Genomic DNA, 18,104 nt, shown 5'->3' with positions numbered 1-18,104 from the left:
TTACAGTCAATGCTATGTAGATGTCTGCAGAGTCCCAGACATTAGGCAGACAGGGACAGCTTGTAGGCTGCTAAGACCTAGATCTAATCTTGACTATTGTAAGCACGGCAACTGGTTTTGTTGTTCTGTCTTTGGTCTTACAGGGAGGGGGTATTAATTGCATCTGTGTATTCAAAACGTGAGGACCATCTCCCGAAGATTACATTGCATTCTGAAAATATATTTTTCTGCACTGCATGAACTCAGTAGGCCTACTTTAAAAAGTACTTGGTATTATTTTATCATTCATCAACTGGTGTGACAAAACATTTTTAAGTTTTGAGAAGTGTACATTGAGTGATGAGTGTAAAAATGATAACAATTCCTAGCCCTGTGCCTGATACATTTGTGTATTAGTAATGAATACATATATGAATAAGTAAGTAATAAGTCATAAGTAAATCAACTTATATGTAAGTTGATTGATAGATCAACTGATAACCTTTCAAAAGGGCTGGTTTCATGTGGATGGTATACTATCATTACAGCCCTGGGTTATCTTTAATGATACTATGGATTATTTCAATATGCAATCCACTTTTTCAATTGTTTTACCCGCACCTTAAAACTTTCCCAGATACATACTTGTCACCACTTCTTCACCGTTATTTAATTTTTTCAATGTTATGCACAAATAAAATATAGTTCTAACATAACTTCTCTCAAGGTCCCATGATTATTTTCAATATCAACACAAAATGCCTTATGATGATATTTCTCTTGAACAAAAACAAGTAATTTAAACCAGTCGAGAAACGTAAACGTTATAGTGCTTTTTGTGCAGATAAAGCACAGCTCCACTGTTTACTTCCTCAGCCTTTGCATGGCGTCTACTTACAGTATATAGATCTATGTTAGGATCGAATGCCCCTTGTGGATGGATCCAAAATGTCCGCCACCATGTAGAGTGGATGGAGCTGCTGTTTGCATTTGAGACTTGGGGTCAAGGGGTGTATTCTTATCCAACTAAATATGGGACTGTGAAGTCCTATGAGACATCAAGGGATGAATGGCTTTACACATAGACGTAACTTCTTAAAATAAATGTATGTTGAAATGTAAAGTCTATATAAAGGTCCAGAAAAGGTTGCATAGGTTATATCGGGACAGGAACCTATATGGGGGGACAGTTTCATGTTGCACTACACATTAGTAGATTAATGCTGTGTACCGTGCTTTTTATAAAGGCCACTCCTGTATGTTCACTGCATGCAGACATTCACATTGTGACCGGAAGAGCGCTGTTGAGCAGACTATATTAATGCATACGTTTTCCAGTCCAACCGAAAGTGACAGGTGTCTTGTTCTGTTTTTTAAAGTAGTCAATGCCGCTTTCATTATATGAATTATATTTTATATCATAGACGTACTTGTATATTTACAATGTAAAAAAAAAACACTAATTAAAAATAAAACAACTTAAAGTGAATTAATGTTATATTTAACATGATATATGACAATATTTTGTAAGACGACAATAATGCAATGAAAATACAACAAGATAGCATGCTGAATGAAGGATAACAGTGATATTGAGTGACAATAACAACACACAAAAAAGATTTCAACCTTGATCACTGTAGAAAAAATTCAATGTGCGTTTGTGGGTCTAATGGAAATTTGTCTCCAATATTTCAGCAATAATAAGTAAAATTTCATTGAAATCAAACAGTGTCAAAGGCTAGCAGACTTAAGTCAAGATGTATAAAACTGCAAGTAATTTGACCACATATATACTATCAAACTACATAAAAATATGCCTATTTTGCAGAGTAAACTCAAAGCGTCCAATGAGAAGGGGTCTATGGCAGCTCAACACAAAAGGTAAACTGAACAATAAGCATCACACGCCTTCAGGACTTCATCCCACTTAGCGGTCACAAGTCAAAACAACGGAGGAGCAAAAAACATAAAAAAAATGATATCGGCCACGCCTCTTCCTACTAGCCGTGGAACCAGGAAGTTCAGTGAATTGGACACGCCCATTTCCGTGCATCCATACAAAGCCTCCCCCTCCTCCACCACCAATGACATCACAACCAAGGGGGTGGAGCAGAGGGGATGTGAGCAGGCGTCACGTCGTGGCCTGTGTACATCCGCGGCCCCGGGCTGGCTGAAACATGGCTTTTTTCTTGGCTGTGGCCCCAGGAGCTCACTGGTCCGCCAGGTGGACGCTGAGGGCCCCGCAGCACCTCCCAGCACTGGTGAACAGGGGCCGGCCGACCAGCTCCAGCACCACGGCCCATAGGCACTGCAGCCAGTAGGTGATGATGAGCGTGTACCGCGTACAAGGCTGGACCATCCTGGGGGTGGGAGGAGCACACACACACACACACACACACACACACACACACACACACACACAAACGCACATGAACGCACAAACATACACGAGCGCACGCACACACACACACAAATGCACACACACACACGCACACACGTACAAACATACACACAAACATGCACACACACACACACACACACACACACACACACACACACACACACACACACACACACACACACACACACACACACAGACTTGCACAGATACACACGCAGACATTTCCACAAATATATTCACAGATTCACAGACAAACACACACGGGCGCACGCACACACACACACACAAATGCACACAAACGCACATGCACGCACACAAACACATACACACACGCACACACACACATTCAAACACACACACTCACACATACGCACAAACGCACACGCAAACACGCACACACACACACACATATGAACACACACACAAACAGACATACGCCCACATGCACACACACACATACACACACACACGTACACACACACACACACACACACACACACACACACAACACACACAAAAAAGGTATCAAATAAAGAATCTCATAAAAACCGATGGATTCGGGATTATCTTGTCCGGGTTGACCCACCAGATGTGGAAGCAGCTGAGCAGGGCGAAGAGCAGGCCCGAGAGGAAGGCCATGGGCAGGGCCAGCAGCAGGCTGACCACCCTGTACACCCACACCCGGCACACCTCGAACAGGGCGTTGCTCCAGAACCACACCTTGTCCGTGCTGCGGGCCGACAGTGGCTCGGCGATCACGTCCTCAAACGACACCTTGGAGAAGAGAGGCGTGGGTCAGCAGGCGAGAGTTGGCGTGGTGCTTGCCATCTGGAACCATGCATTCAGAAGCACCTGGGATGGGGGATTAAATCTGGGACCAAGCACTATCCACACTGTCCCACTATGTTACGACGGCTCAGAGCCTGGGCTGGAGAACCATAAACCAAAGGGGGCGGGGTTATGCCCTGTTTCCTGTTTGGTTGCCGAGGTGGTCCAAACAGAAATGAACGAGTGCCAGTAGTGAGTAGATGAAGCTCTTAGAGGTGGATTTTAACAGGTGTATTTCTTACAGTGCACAGTCTACACAGTGTTGATTTTAAACATGTACAGCCCCTTATCAACAGTTGAATACTGCTGGTCGAGTTTGTGTTTTTGCCAATCACACGCGAGTGAGGTGCAGATTCCCGCCTCACGCAACCAACGAAAGAAAGTGCAACGCACCGATCATGCAAAATTGAGCAAATTTGCCATCAGACCATTAGATGCCATTCAATGATTTATCTTATAATATTATTTATTCGATTATTAATGTAAACTCTGAATCGTGAGTTGACACTTGGTGGCAGAAGCACCTGAAGACACTCGTTGATCCCTCGCGGGTCCCTGGCGTTGATCAGCGGCCTGGTGTCGCTGATCTCCACCAGGTTAGACGTGTGGATGTTGTCTTCGTCCTCCAGCGGCTCCGGGGCCCTCCAGAGCGGCCCGCCTCGCTCCTCAAAGTACTCCTCCTTGGTGCTAGCCTCCGAGCCGCTCAAATCGATCTCCACCTCGTCCGAATCCTCCCCTCGCATCATGCTTGCTTCCCTGACCCCACGAAACAAACGAAAACGACAACAGAACGGTAATCCACAGTTAGTCTTGGTTCTTCAACAGCTCTGCAGGGCTCATGCTGAAATGTGTGCCCAGGGGGGAGCAGTGGGAGTGTGTTGGGGGGCAGAGCCCGGGGGCTATTTTAGGAAGCTTACGGTGCTCTGGGAGGCATTCACAGATTGTCTTCCATGTGTTGAGCACCCCTCTCTGTGTCGAAGGAGTGGCCCTGCCTGCAACCAGGGTAGGAATACCAGCCGGAACGCTGGCTCTGTGCAGTCGTTACAGCCACTACAGGGAAGCACACACACGCACACACACACACACACACACACACACACACACACACACACACACACACACACACACACACACACACACACACACACACACACACACACACACACACATACAAACACTCTCTATCTCTTTCTCTCTTTCTCTCTCTCTCCCTCTCTCTCTCTCTCTCTCCCTCTCTATCTCTCTCTCTCTCTCTCTCCCCCTCTAGCTCTCTCTCTCGCTTTCTCTCACTCACATACAGACTCTCTCTCTCTTACACACTTCCCCCCCCCACACAAACATTCACAGATCCACAGTAAATTACAGTAAACAACACACTTTATAAAGTAAACCGAACCATAACATCTGGCTTTGTGTTTACAGTCACTACAGTCACCGTGTTGACACTGCACTCACTGTCACCAGGCCTGATTTAGCTGCAGCGACGCCTCAGAATCAGAATCAGACCCAGCACTGCCTCCCACTGGCCCACAGAGACCAGTGCTGCTAAGAAAGTGTATCACAATATATTATAACTTTATCCGTGATAGTTTTTCCCTGCTTGGCCTGCAGGAGTTTATGGCCGATGGATGATTGACTGCACCCTGCATCCCACTGTACAACTCTCTGGTGCTCTGTCGGTTTTAGGACGCACTTTTTATTCAAACATTACTGTGGCTAAACACCCTTTAGCTGTGAATAACAAATGCTTCAAACTTGCTGCACATTTAAATGTGAAAGATTAACTGAGAAAAGTTCTGTTTTCCATATTTTTAAACCCACTTAAAAAAGATGGAAAGGGACGGTTAGAAATAAGGAATCCAGGCTCAATTATTGTCTTCAACACTGTCTGCAACATCAGCCACTCTCCACAGTCTGAGTGTGTGTGTGTGTGTGTGTGTGTGTGTGTGTGTGTGTGTGTGTGTGTGTGTGTGTGTGTGTGTGTGTGTGTGTGTGTGTGTGTGTGTGTGCATGTGCGTATGCACACATGCATGCATGCGTGTGCTCCTATTCCGCTGTTTCAACCTTCGGACCCATTAGCAAGTCATCATCCCACAGCACTGCTATTAATGTATTAATAGGTTGTGGGCAATGAGTATACCAACCTGCATACAACCGCTCACAGCAGAACAACAGAGCCGGATACCTGACCTGCTTCAGATGTCAATACGGTAATGATGTCATCAATATATTCATATTCCCAAGGTAAAAGTCCATCTTGTAAAACGATAATTTCCCTTTGTTGCAATCTGTTTATTTGAAACCTGCAACCGCACCGGTAGATGGCACTAAATCATAGAAACTGCACTTTACAGAAAATTACTATACCTTATATTTCAGGTTTTTAGTCGTCTATAAGATGTGTATATTTTGATTTCTTGACATCTATTCTACCAAAGTTTTTGGTGTTAATATTTAGACTTTTTCAGATATTTATTAGATTCCTTGATTCAGACTTCTATTGGACGTAGAACAAAAACCTAAACCAAACTCTAACACTAAAACAACCCTAACCCTAACCCTAACAAAATTCCAAAATATGTATTTTTGCATCAAAATAAATCATGGCCGAAAGGCCCCACTCTATAATAAACAATAAATAGGTAAAAGTAGTCATTGATATGAAGACGCAGCTATAGGCTGTGATGGTTGGTAGATAATGATGGTCAGGATCATGTTCTTCTCTAGTAGCCAAACCCAAAGTTTTGATTTGCATACAACTTTCTATTGAATCAACCAGGAAACGGAAAAAATTAATGTAGAAGTAAAAAAAAAATTTGAATACTAATGCCTTTAAAAGACTCCGACCTCCCCCACACCCCGAACGTGTGAATATTCATCCCTTTCGTGTCATCCATAGCTACCGGTGGACGGCTTTGTGTTGTGCACAAGTGCTACTCTACCGTGACGGCTGAATGGTCGCCATGGTAAATGTTAATGCCTCTCCTGGAGGAGAACGCGTTAGAGAGGGAGCACGGCACGTTGATGGCAGAGAGCTTCCTGTGTCTGTTCAGGCTAGCGAGAGACGAAGGTATGCTAATGGTCAGAACACCTTGACAGATGGCCGATGGGTTTGTTTTTGTCGACAGTTGAGTCGGAGATTGTAGGTCAGTGTGTGCGTGTGTGTGTGTGTGTGTGTGTGTGTGTTTATGAGTATGTGTGCGTGTTTGTAATGTGTGTGTGTGAGAGAGAGAGAGAGAGAGAGAGAGAGAGAGAGAGAGAGAGAGAGAGAGCAATGGGAAGGGAGAAAGACAAAAACAGAAAGCTGGTTCCAGGATAGACCTGTGATTAGGGTGTTTGGCTTCCACCCAAAAAGTTTGTGGTTTGAACCCCAATGGCCACAGTCTGTTATGTCTGAGTAGGAGGCCTAATCCTACCTTATGACTTAATAGTGGATAGTATTAGAAAGCATAATACAAACACACACACACACACACACACACACACACACACACACACACACACACACACACAACCACACACATTCACACACACACACAAACATACACAACAACACACACATATAAACACACAAACGTACACACACAAACACAAACACACACACACACACACACTTTCAGAAATGACTTTACCATCCAACCCCGCTATGACCCATATCTCCATTTCATTAAGTGAATAGAAAATAATGGAATGGATGTGGAATATATTCATACACCATAAGGCTCAACGTCATAAAGGTTGTCTGGTCGGAACAGCTCATTTAAATTAAAGCCTTGATAACTGAACCAGAGCACATCCCTCCTGGTTTCTGCTCTGCACCTGTTACTCCAGCTGTTGCATCAGCCAAATCATGAAGTCAGCCGTCAACTGGGACCCAAACTGTGTGTATTTACCCATCCTTTAATCCTTCCCCTCCTCTGGCCCTGTGACGGCTCCTCCTGTCCATTCATGCTGGACCCTCTTGTTCTCTCTTTTGAAGTGTGTGTGCATAATGTCATAATGTGGTCAAGCAGCTGAACGTCAGAGACATCAATCACACCTCTGCCCTTTGATGGCATCGCGTCTGACGGGCTAACATCCTGTCTGGTCGGTCACATCCTATCTGATGAGCTCACATCCTGTCTAATCAACTCACATCCTTTCGGATCACATCCGGTTTGGTCAGCTCACATCCTTTCTGATCACATCCTGTCTGGTTAACTCACATCTTGTCTGATCACAACCTGTTTGATCACATCCTGTTTGGTCGGCTTACACCCTGTCTGATCACATCCTGTCTGGTCGGCTTACAACCTGTTTGATCACATCCCGTTTGTTCGGCTGACATCCTTTCTGATCACATCCTGTCTGGTCGGCTCACATCCTATCTGATCACATCCTGTCTGGTCGGCTCACATCCTATCTGATCACATCCTGTCTGGTCGGCTGACATCCTGTCTGATCACATCCTGTCTGGTGAGCTAACATCCCTTCTGATCAGATCTGTCTGGTCACAGAGAATATAGTGGAGCTGCTCGTCAACAGACAGAAACAATAAAACTCTTGGAAGACATGTTCGGTGATTTGACACGGCGTTAACAACAGCCCGACTAACACCACCACCCCTTGCACCACCATTGAGTGCAGAAAATGTGCAATTATTTTGTCTCCCCAGCAGCAAGAACTGTGTTTGATCTGCACATTGAATAGGCCTACAATTATTATGTCCATGGCCTTTGAATGAATCTGTATTTCAGGTGGGAGCTCCTTCACTCTAATGAGGTAATTATGAAAAAAGCTGTTAGGTATTCACTGAGCATGTGACATAAACTCCTGACACTTGCTGAAATCATGGGTCTAGCAAAAAACACCAATCCAGTCCGAAAGAACATTAGGGCTCTCATCTCTTCATCGCAAAGTAGGTGGTTTGATTTTAGGACAAGATAAATCTATCTTGTATCATCATTTTCTTTGTTTTCATGTGTGGTACATGTTAGTGTAAACAAAAGTCCTGTTCTTGTGGCACTATAGTTATTTCATTTTATATTAACTCACTATAATCATATATGTGGCCTTTGCGACTCTGTGTGTGATGTGCATGCATGCAGCTTGCTGGCGCTTGAGTAAAAAATATGAGACCAGATTGAGATTAACTATATTTCCCTTTGCTTGCCTTTTAGTCTCTCTCACGCAGCACGGAATAGGTTTAGCATTCGCCATTGGACTTCTGTGCCACTAAATAAGTTCCTTTAACAGTATTTAGCGGATTAAAGTTAGCTCAATATATATTTCCCAATTCAATACATGTTGTTTTCTAGCCTGCGGAAAGACTTGCTTCAAGGCCTTGCCTTTTCTATTTGTCACACCTTTTACCTGTATGTTTAACACGTTCCCATGACAACTAGGGCAGATGGTATGAGTTTTCAAAACAGATGCTTTTTAATATGCATCCATCCCTCTAATGTATCTCTGTTACTGATGAAGCTAAACACAGGGCTACAGAAATGTAGATCTAGTGCAGTGTGTCCTTCTCTTTCTGCAGTGGATGATCGGAACATCCATCACAACAAACACATTTTATTTTTGGATACATCTTGTCAACACAAAATTTTAATTTGTTTTTAATGACTGGAACATGAGCTCCATATTGAATTTTGTTTTTCTTTTTATTATCCCCAGTGATTACTTTATCTGCTAATGTTTAACGATGTTCATCATCTAATCTGCCAGTGGATAAATAATAGGAGGCTTTTAGAGACTAACACTAAGAGCTGTTATGAAATGGCCTTTTCTTCTTATGTAATCACAGGCCATTGGTGGGATCAGTTACAGGCTTTCTATAAATGAACACCTGCTGAGGGGCTATAGTGACGAGCAGAAGAATCGCTTACAACACATAAAAACTGTAAGAAAAAAATACTTGATTGTGCAAAAACATGATTTTTTATTCATAAAATTAAGCAAATAATGGCTAAGTGTGAACCATTTTCAATGGTAAGATTACTTCTGATGATAGCTTGATGAGCTGGACAATACATATATTGTTGATATTTGCATGAAAAGTTTGGTATTTTATTGATTTAAATTCAATAAAAGCATGAGGAAAAAGGAAAATAAAGACAGGCAGGGATTGAAAGTTTTTATAAGGATACAAAGCCAAACATTTGGACTGATTGTATCAGATTTGTTCATTTTTATTAAGAACGTATTCAAATTTAAGTATACATGAATGGCAAATAGACACTGGCAACTCATAAACGGAAACATTTTCCTATTATGAGATAATCAATGCAACTGATTAATTGCATTGATTATCTAATAGCCCTGTTCAAAAGCAATTATGATAATGCAACATAAAACAGAGCTTTGAGTAAGTACAAACATCTTGCTGTCATTAACATATTTCTATTTTGTAAAAAATACAGTTCTCCAGCACTTATTGATAATGTGTAAACCAGAATACTTGCCAGTTAAACATAATGTTTACCCGATGAATTGTATTATAATTTACATTTCAAGTCTGCGATATTACCCGTTATTATACAAAAAAATAACCCAAAGAAAGTACAGCGAATCACCATAAAACATACATCTTGTAGCAAATATATATGTAAAAAAAAAGGGTCTTATATAGCAGAAATATGTATGTGCTTAACAGTTTGGTCAAAAACTACATTTGTACTATATTTCTCAATAATAACACTACAATTCAAAATACAAGAGCACATGTTACAATACTCTATATGCTGCGTGTCTGACATAGCACAACCTGGGCGGCTTCCTGGCCACATTATATCCTCCTCAATAAAAAACGCTGAACCCTGGAGATCCTGTTCAACAACCACCACGAGTTCCCGCCTAGCTCAGCTCCTCGGGGATCTGCCCCGGTATCCTGACGGCGGGCTGCGGGGTCTGGTCCAGGGTGGGCCTGGGGCTGGACGAGGCGGTGAAGCTGGCGCGCGTGTCCCCCGTGCAGCTCGTCCGGTGGAGGAACTGCAGGAAGTTCTCGTGTCCGGTGGCCTCGTGGCCGGAGGAGAACGGCTCTGTGGGCCGGGCCGAGTAGCAGCGCCGCAGCTTGTCCAGCTCCTCCCTGATCTGCCGGTTCAGCAGCCCGTAGAAGAAGGGGTTCAGCGCGAAGGAGGAGTAGGCCAGCCAGGTGACCGTGTCTTCGAGGTCTTCCGAGATGCTGGAAGAGGCCTCCAGGCTCAGGTGGAGTTGAAAGGCAAAGTACGGCAGCCAGCAGATCAGGAACTGCCCCACGATGACCACCAGGGTGAGAGCGGCCTTACTGCCCCCGAAGGGCCGGGCCCTGGGAGTCCTGCGGGGGGCGTCGCGCGCGGTGGTGATGATGGTGGTCTGGCTGCTGATGGAGTCGGCGCGGCTCTTCATCTGCGTGGCGGTCATCCAGGAGGGCGGCGGTGGGGGGCCGTGCTGCCGGGCGGCCACGCGGGCCACCTTGTACACGTTGCAGTACACGGCGAAGATGACCACGGCGGGCAGGCAGAAGCAGGTCACGCAGAACAGCAGCGAGAACACCCGCTGGTGGTCGCTGCGGCTCCAGTGCAGAGAGCAGCGGGCGGCGCTGACGGCGCCCCGGGTGGCGTGGGACGACCAGCCGAACACGGTGGCCAGGCCCAGCGCGGCGGACGCCAGCCACACCAGCGCCACCACGGCGGCCGTCAGCTTGCAGGTCATCTTGAGCTCGTAGCGCATGGGGTGCACGATGTAGTAGTAGCGCTCCACGCTGATGGCGGTGATGGTGAAGATGGAGGCGGCCATGAGGGAGACGTTGAGGAAGACGTACGTCTGGCACTCCGGCACGGTGAACACCAGGCCGGCAAAGTAGGGCGAGCTGCACATGATGCCCAGGGGCATGAGCAGCACGCCGGACAGCAGGTCCACCACGCACAGGTGGCACACGAAGGCGAACTTGCGCAGGTGGGGGGCTTTGAGGATGACCACGATCACGGCCGTGTTGGCGAGGAGCGCCAGCACGTTCAGGGCGACCATGAAGAAGACCCCCGCCAGGTCCTTGAGGCGCTGCGGGGCTCCGGGAGGGGGGTCCAGCGATCTGCTGACGGCCGAGGGCCCCGGGGCCCAGTGTGTGGTGCTGTCATTGTTGACATCGGGGGTCAGGAGCGAGCGGATCTCCTCCATGGCTCACTGAGACGGCGTCCAGAGCCCTCCAGAGTCTGCCATCTTGTCTCAGCCGGAGATGAGGTCCCTGGGGCCGTCACATGGCGGACCTCTTCATTCCTGGAAGAAAGACAGGGAGCCATGATCGCTTCTGCCCCGGAGGCCTATCACCCTCTCTGAAGAGAGAAAATGTGTCCACAATGGGTTCAACTGTTGCTAATCTCACTGTTTGACGGCATTATTTTATAATAAATGAGTCAGACCGTTTGGTAACAAGTATGACATTGTTGTGCAATAAGTGCCCTTCTGTTTGATTAATAATACAAGCTATCTGATCCTGGCAAACACACGGCTAAGTGCAGCCCGTCTCGTGGTTCTATATGTGTTTAACAAAGTGCCTACTTTACGTTCTGTAAACTCTGAGTTCCCTGCGAGTGTAAGTATACCGTACTGTACACAGCTAATGCAACACATACTGCCGTGCTGCCGTTCGCTTCTAAGAAAGTCTACTGTATTCCTACTAGAAACCGCCTTTTTAAAGGAATGGTCGAGTGAACTGATACCCCGGTCCCAGTTCCTCCTCCAGGGGCTGTGTGAGAGGGGACGCTGTCCCCTCGAGGAAAGCCGGGGACGTGATCAATAAGAATAATTCATAGAGGACGACCTGTCCGGGCTGCATCTGTCCTCCCCCCCTTTTGAAATGAAAGATAATGAGGGTGGTTGTTTTAGGCCAGCTGCAGGGCGATGGCTGCATTGATTAGTATGTGCTTAATGTCAGCCTGCATAATGCCATCAAAGACACAACCTCAAACCACCAGAGCTCTGCTCCACAGCCACACCATGAATCCCATGACAATGTTCCTACACATCGTGTTTTCCACCACCGACTGTGTTATTTATGACTGTTATGATAGTCCCAGATTGTGCATGTTATCTCTGTGCAATATGCATTATGATTACACATCTTTCAACATATTAATCACGTTCCAATATGTGACTGACAAAATCGTGCTCTGTCCTAAATACATGTGCCTGCTCACTCATGCATTTTGCTGTGTGTGTCGGTAATCTTCTCTGGAGGACAGCCATTGGCACACACAGAGTGTTTACAGGTTTTATCCCCCCAGTACCACTGCTATGTGCGCACATTTTCATGCATATTATGTAAGGCTGTCCTGAATTTCATGATGATCCAGTTGTGGAATATGCAATACGGTTCTTAATATTCTTCATTGGGATTTAGTCTTGGATTTTTTTTGTAACTTATTGCTGTTGGAAGTGATGTCAACATATGTCCAGACATATTAGTTAAAATGTGAATGTTGATCACAATCATTAAGCACACATTTTGTTATGTATTAACATTAAAGTTTAGAATCCAATCAGGTCAGATAAAATCCTTCCGGCTAAACTCAGATTACACTAAATTAATCACATCTGCTTCAGTTGCTGAGTCACAATAAGGACTATAAATGCATGTATGTCCACAATCTACAAGTGTGAAAGTTGCAAAATGAGGTGAGTATACTGTAACAAAATGAATGGCTGTAGTAATTACTGTATTAAGGCTGTATTAAGTTAAATTGGAATACTAAAGAATTACATAACAAAGCTATACATATCTATCCTTTAGGCATTGCTTATGTTTGTAGGCTCGAAAACGTTTGAAAAGTAAGATTCCATAATTTAATTGCATAATACTGTATGACTACCATACTTTTTTTACTATGTGACATGTGACGTGTTTGTATAATTTCTGCAATTTCTGTATTTTGTTTTGCCCTACTTTCCTTTTCATATTGATAAGAAGTTTCCCACTTAAAAAGCCAAGAAAAGTATGCCTTCTAAATTTTCTCTCGACACTAAATATCACAAAAACTTACCTGACAACTTTCCTGAAGACGAAAAATGAATTGAAGAATTGATCACAAGATGTGTAGGCCTCAGTACTTAGGAAAAAGAAAAGGAGGAATCCTGTTAAAACCATTGGGTTTCCATCTGTGCGCCCTTATGGCCGTCCTCCATTAATCTCCCTGGGGACTGGCCGGCCAATGGACCTGTCCAGACTCACACACACACAGACACATGCACTTCCCAGGGACCGGTGTTGGGATCACATCACCAGAGGTAGGAGTTGCGCTGTCAGACCACCGAGCCAGCTGTGGTGACTGAGAGGTGGGAGGGGCCAAGTCCCAGCACTCAAGACAGAATGATCCACGAAATCACACCCACAGATCCTCTCAGCAGCTCGCCCCTCCTCACAGAGCAAACACGCACGCACGCACGCACGCACGCACGCACGCACGCACGCACACACACACACACACACACACACACACACACACACCGCACAAAAACAATATTTACCCTGATGTTACTTCATTTTGCTTTTATTTATGTCCTAGTATTTATTTCACCTGTTCACTCTAATACTTATAGATATTATACTTAATAATTATTGTGGATTGTATCATTTCTTGTCCAAACACAGTCTAAGGAGCAGGAAAAACATAAGCATTTCACTACTAGTTGTACATTTTGTTTGTATGTGACAAATAAAGTTGAACTTTAACATCAACACACACACACACTGTCTTTCATGTGATAGCAGTGGTACTGACGGTCACACTCTATACACAGGCTCCAGAACTGCAGGCCTGTTCTGTGTTTTCTGGAAGTGGGCATTTTGAAAACAAGCCCTCAAAAACAAAATGATACACAAACATTATATATATTCTTTCAAATGATCTTTAAAACATGGGCAGTAGTGCAGTCATTCATGGATGGTTGCTATTCTATTCTTGGCACGACGGGGACAACAAAGGTCTATAGTACTTTGCATTAGTTTGTATGTGTACTGCAAGTCAAAGTGCATTGTGCTGTGTGCCTCAAACAAGAACTCAAACAAGCCGCGTCTCCATGAGGTCTCCCTCTTTGGGAGAGCCTGGAGACACAGACGCTCCATCCAGGTCAGATGAGTAACCTTTGTGTTTCTCATGTGTTGCATTTAGCCTACCCTGTCTTGTGACACTTTTGGCCGGGTTTGACCTCTTTTGAAGTATCAATGTGGATGTGAAATAAATATATACATCCTGAACATAAAAGTGTAACATAAGAGTCCAGCAATACATGGGGTCCCCCAAAACTAGGTTACCTTTTATGACCATCCTAATGTCTTAACTAGTTTATTAGGATGATTCAAGGATGATTAAGGCCACCCTCCCCATGTTGGTTGTAATCCATTGGATTAGAAGGTTCAAGATTGAAAGTATATGATCTCAGCACTCCATTCAGTTCACTCTCTTCAGGGATATGAATCTCAGCACTCCCTTCAGTGATGAAACCTAACCCATCCCACTAGTGCATCTCATGATGGCTGGAAGCAAGAAAACACACAGGCCTGTTTGTTGATAGAATATAAATATATTACCTGTTTATTGGACCTTGAGATAGCCAGACAGACCGAATGTGCATACAGTGTGACAGAGGAAGCACCAAAACACATTTCCAAACACATTATTTGTACCGACATTTAATCGTTCCAGCAACACAGTACTACCCGTCTATATGCAATGCCCATGTGGCTAGAAAACATAGATAGCCCTCTAGTGTTTATCACATTTCTATAAGTTACATAGACTTGACTGATAATATATTGTATTGAGTAGATAAAATCTAGCAATAATCAAAACTACTAAATACTCTGTCCACAGTGATGTCCATTACAGTACCATTGATGAGTTTACACTTTTCAATAGCTAGGAAAAATAGTTCATTTCAAAAACTGCATTCTAACGTTGTTCTAACGAATGCAATATCTATGTCGGGTTTGGTCTGAAGGCCAGCAGGCCTTGAACCACAAACCTTCTTACAAACAGCATGTCTACAATTTTAACATGTATAATTAGTTGTAAATTCAATATATAAAGAACTATAATCTAAACATTAATTAAATACCATTATTTCAATTCTAAATGCATCCATCAAAAAAACCATCTACTTACATGGCTATCTGCTATTTAATACTTGTGAACAAGACACACAAAAAAATAAACCTATCAATAAGGAGGAGTTAATCATTTTCAGTGCTTTGCCCCTCGGCATTCTGTTCAGAGTTGTGCTCAAAGCTAGAGCTTGGACCAAACACATTTTGTTGTTTATTAATCCCCATCCTCTTTTTCAATAATTTGTCCTCATTGTTCAGTTTCGTTCGGATCGCTGTCTTAATCTGGCTACCATCCACTGCGAACTTGACCCCCACGTGATCTAAAAGGACAAAAGTCAGATGGAAGGGCATATATTACAGATACCACGCTTTCTTAAAAGTTGACATATTATACCACCAGGTGTGAGTGTGATTAACGCTTACAAGCTGTTTTGAAAATCGGCCTCGTCTGACATCACAAGTGCGTCTACCTAGATGTATGACGGATAGATGTGCAACGTTTGCTCCAGTCCACTGGGTAGATCGGTAGACTGATCTATCCAGCACACATCTAGGTGGACACGTCCCCTTGTGAGGTCAGATGAGACCGATTTTCAAAACTTGAAACGGCTAATCACACTAACTGTTGGTATGATAGGTCCCCTTTAACCCTCCGGGACTTTCGTTCCCCCCAGCAGTGCCCTCAAAAAACCGCACCGACCACCACGCCGTTCTACGCACCGATAATACTGCTCAGGATCTCCGGGGGCAGCTGGGGCTTCTGACACTCGTCCCCGGTGACGTTGGTGCGCCGGCCCTGCAGCGAGTGCGTGGCCAGGGTCTCCCTGTCGAACAGCATCATCAGCAGCGCCGACGTGTACTTCCGGAAGTCGGAGATCTCCGAGATGCGCTCGTAAAGATTCCTCGGCACCCTCAGGCTCTCCGAGAGGTAAAGGAAGTTACTGTCCTCCTGGGAACGAGAAGAAACGGTTGGCTTCCGACCACTGCCATGGTCTTTTCTTTATAGGTAACAAGCTTCACTAGACTTTCACCTTCCTTCATCAGGACTTCATTGTGTGGTGAATCCTTAGCAAAGGTTGATTTACAAAATACAAGTATTGGTTACAAGCATTCGGTTCCTTGATTGACACTGATTCACATGTAAAAATATCTTCAATTGAAATTGAAGTTGGAGAAAAGTTTGTATGGACATTCACCTCAGCTATGTGGTACGGTATTCTCATTTCTCCCTCTGGGTCTGTAACCAAGGAGATTTCTTCTTCTGCCAGCCCCTGTGATGAGATAGCATCGCTGGTCCCTTGACGGACCTGGTCCAGTGTGGCCCGCAGTTCATGTGCCGTATGTCTCATCTGGAGCATAAGGCCGTTCATCTCTGTGAATATATTTTGTGTTATTATAGATAATAACCCAACAATGAACTCACTTATACAACTTTTATGGAGAAGGAATAATGAGCTTTACTCAAAATATAGTTCATTTGATAGATAAGAATGAAGCATAAAGAATTGCAAAAAAAAAAAAGAGTTACAAAGTCCGAATTAATCATTTTAGAATTTGATTGAAATTATCTATGAATTTGTCTCACTCATCCAATGCCAAAAGGAACCATTGCCAACCTTTTAGCTCTCGCAATTCCCTCTCGGCCAGAATCCGACATCTACGTTCATATTTCAGCTGTGCTTGTAGCTGCTCTATTTTCATGAGCAGACTAATCGTGTCGGTTCGAATCCCTGGACTTCCATCTTCCTCTTCAAAAGCGGCAGGTTCGCTCTGCTCAAGTCAAAAGTAATGAGTTGGTTTGGGTTATTAAAAAAAAAAAAAACGCCAGGACATTTCACTTTCACTTGAAAAAAATATTTTGCTGAGCAAAACAAAGATGTAACCTCTTGATGAGCGAAAGGTGAGTAGCTGGGGCATTCCGAAAATCTGTACTTATCCTCCAGCGGGTCACACACAAAGTCCTGAGCGTCCGTGGCGATCTTCATCATCTTGACTGGCGTTGGGTTGGTGGCCGCAACAGTCTCCCTCTTGGGTGGCATGAGCATACACTCCTGAAAACAACACATATACACATCTGTCCTTCATTCCCGGGAGATCGAAAGTTAAGCACACCGTTTTCCCCACTCGTGCCTAGAAAGACGGTCTAGTTTGAATCTAATTCGAATAAAAAGTTACTTAGCATCCTCCACCCCCTGCACCTCACCGCCCCTCCTTCCAGACCTCACCTTGCTCTTGAGTGGACCCTATTTCACGTTTCTAAAAGGTATTTTTCCTCCCATTTATCCATATTTGCATATCTTTCCTTTCTGCGTATTAATAGTGAGCTCACCTGGCAAATCGGTTGGACTTCGGGGTGCTAAGTAGAGATAAGCGTTGAGGAACAAAAGACACGCAGTACATGGAAATACTGCGTAGTAAAGGAAGTGGTAGTACTGCAGTAGTGCAGTACATAGACCTCGGCATGGTATTAGTTAGATTTTGTATTGTGCGTAATAAAATCTTCACGTTAAATACAAGTTAATTATGTATAATGTGTTTATAGATGACTGCATACGTTGCTAATGTATATAACGTGTATGTGTACTGTGATTTTCCGTTTTCCAATTATGTACGGAACACTTTTGTATGCACGCAATGTTCGAGGGAAGTATTTGTCTCTGTACCCGTTTCCTGTTTAAAATGTCTTCGACCTCTAGCCAATAGAAATTAAGATCTTGAGTTTTAGTCTTTCTTGTCCAATCATTTGTATGCATTTCACCAAAAGGCGGGACATGAGGCTCAAATTGTGGGCGGGGTTGATTGTTTGCTGAGTATCAACCAATCAGCGACGCC

The 18,104-nt window shown here is 44.1% G+C and overlaps 3 protein-coding genes across 3 annotated transcripts; all 3 read right to left on the bottom strand.

Annotated features, from left to right (window-relative positions):
• Positions 1 to 1,571: 1,571 nt before the first annotated feature.
• cav4a (caveolin 4a) lies at positions 1,572 to 3,957 on the bottom strand (the record flags this gene model as incomplete). Its single annotated transcript, XM_079748606.1, has 3 exons — positions 1,572 to 2,342; positions 2,970 to 3,157; positions 3,736 to 3,957. The coding sequence occupies 3 exons, from the start codon at positions 3,955 to 3,957 to the stop codon at positions 2,192 to 2,194; spliced, it is 561 nt and encodes a 186-aa protein (XP_079604732.1). The 3' UTR covers positions 1,572 to 2,191.
• Positions 3,958 to 10,048: 6,091 nt separating this feature from the next.
• LOC307084272 (putative G-protein coupled receptor) lies at positions 10,049 to 11,347 on the bottom strand (the record flags this gene model as incomplete). The annotated part of the gene is made up of 1 exon (XM_079748593.1): positions 10,049 to 11,347. The coding sequence occupies one exon, from the start codon at positions 11,345 to 11,347 to the stop codon at positions 10,049 to 10,051; it is 1,299 nt and encodes a 432-aa protein (XP_079604719.1).
• A 3,392-nt stretch (positions 11,348 to 14,739) lies between these two features.
• Positions 14,740 to 17,704, bottom strand: LOC307083576 (uncharacterized protein). The gene is made up of 6 exons (XM_079747503.1): positions 17,602 to 17,704; positions 17,156 to 17,323; positions 16,889 to 17,042; positions 16,469 to 16,644; positions 15,993 to 16,221; positions 14,740 to 15,592 (listed from the first exon to the last, which is right to left on the bottom strand). The coding sequence occupies exons 2-6, from the start codon at positions 17,315 to 17,317 to the stop codon at positions 15,399 to 15,401; spliced, it is 915 nt and encodes a 304-aa protein (XP_079603629.1). The 5' UTR covers positions 17,318 to 17,323; positions 17,602 to 17,704; the 3' UTR covers positions 14,740 to 15,398.
• Positions 17,705 to 18,104: the final 400 nt, after the last annotated feature.

Source organism: Pollachius pollachius, assembly GCF_949987615.1.
Source record: "Pollachius pollachius genome assembly, chromosome: 12".
Classification (NCBI taxonomy): domain Eukaryota; kingdom Metazoa; phylum Chordata; class Actinopteri; order Gadiformes; family Gadidae; genus Pollachius; species Pollachius pollachius.
The sequence above is the reverse complement of the archived record's forward strand: the minus strand, read 5'-3'. Positions and strand labels throughout refer to the sequence as shown.

Excerpts from the sequence above, each read along its gene's own strand:
- LOC307083576 (XM_079747503.1), bottom strand. The coding sequence starts at position 17,317 with ATGCTCATGCCACCCAAGAGGGAGACTGTTGCGGCCACCAACCCAACG. Across the intron at positions 17,043-17,155 it reads CACCTTTCGCTCATCAAGAG|AGCGAACCTGCCGCTTTTGA; the intron begins GTTACATCTTTG and ends TGACTTGAGCAG. Across the intron at positions 16,222-16,468 it reads TACCGTACCACATAGCTGAG|GAGGACAGTAACTTCCTTTA; the intron begins GTGAATGTCCAT and ends TCTCGTTCCCAG.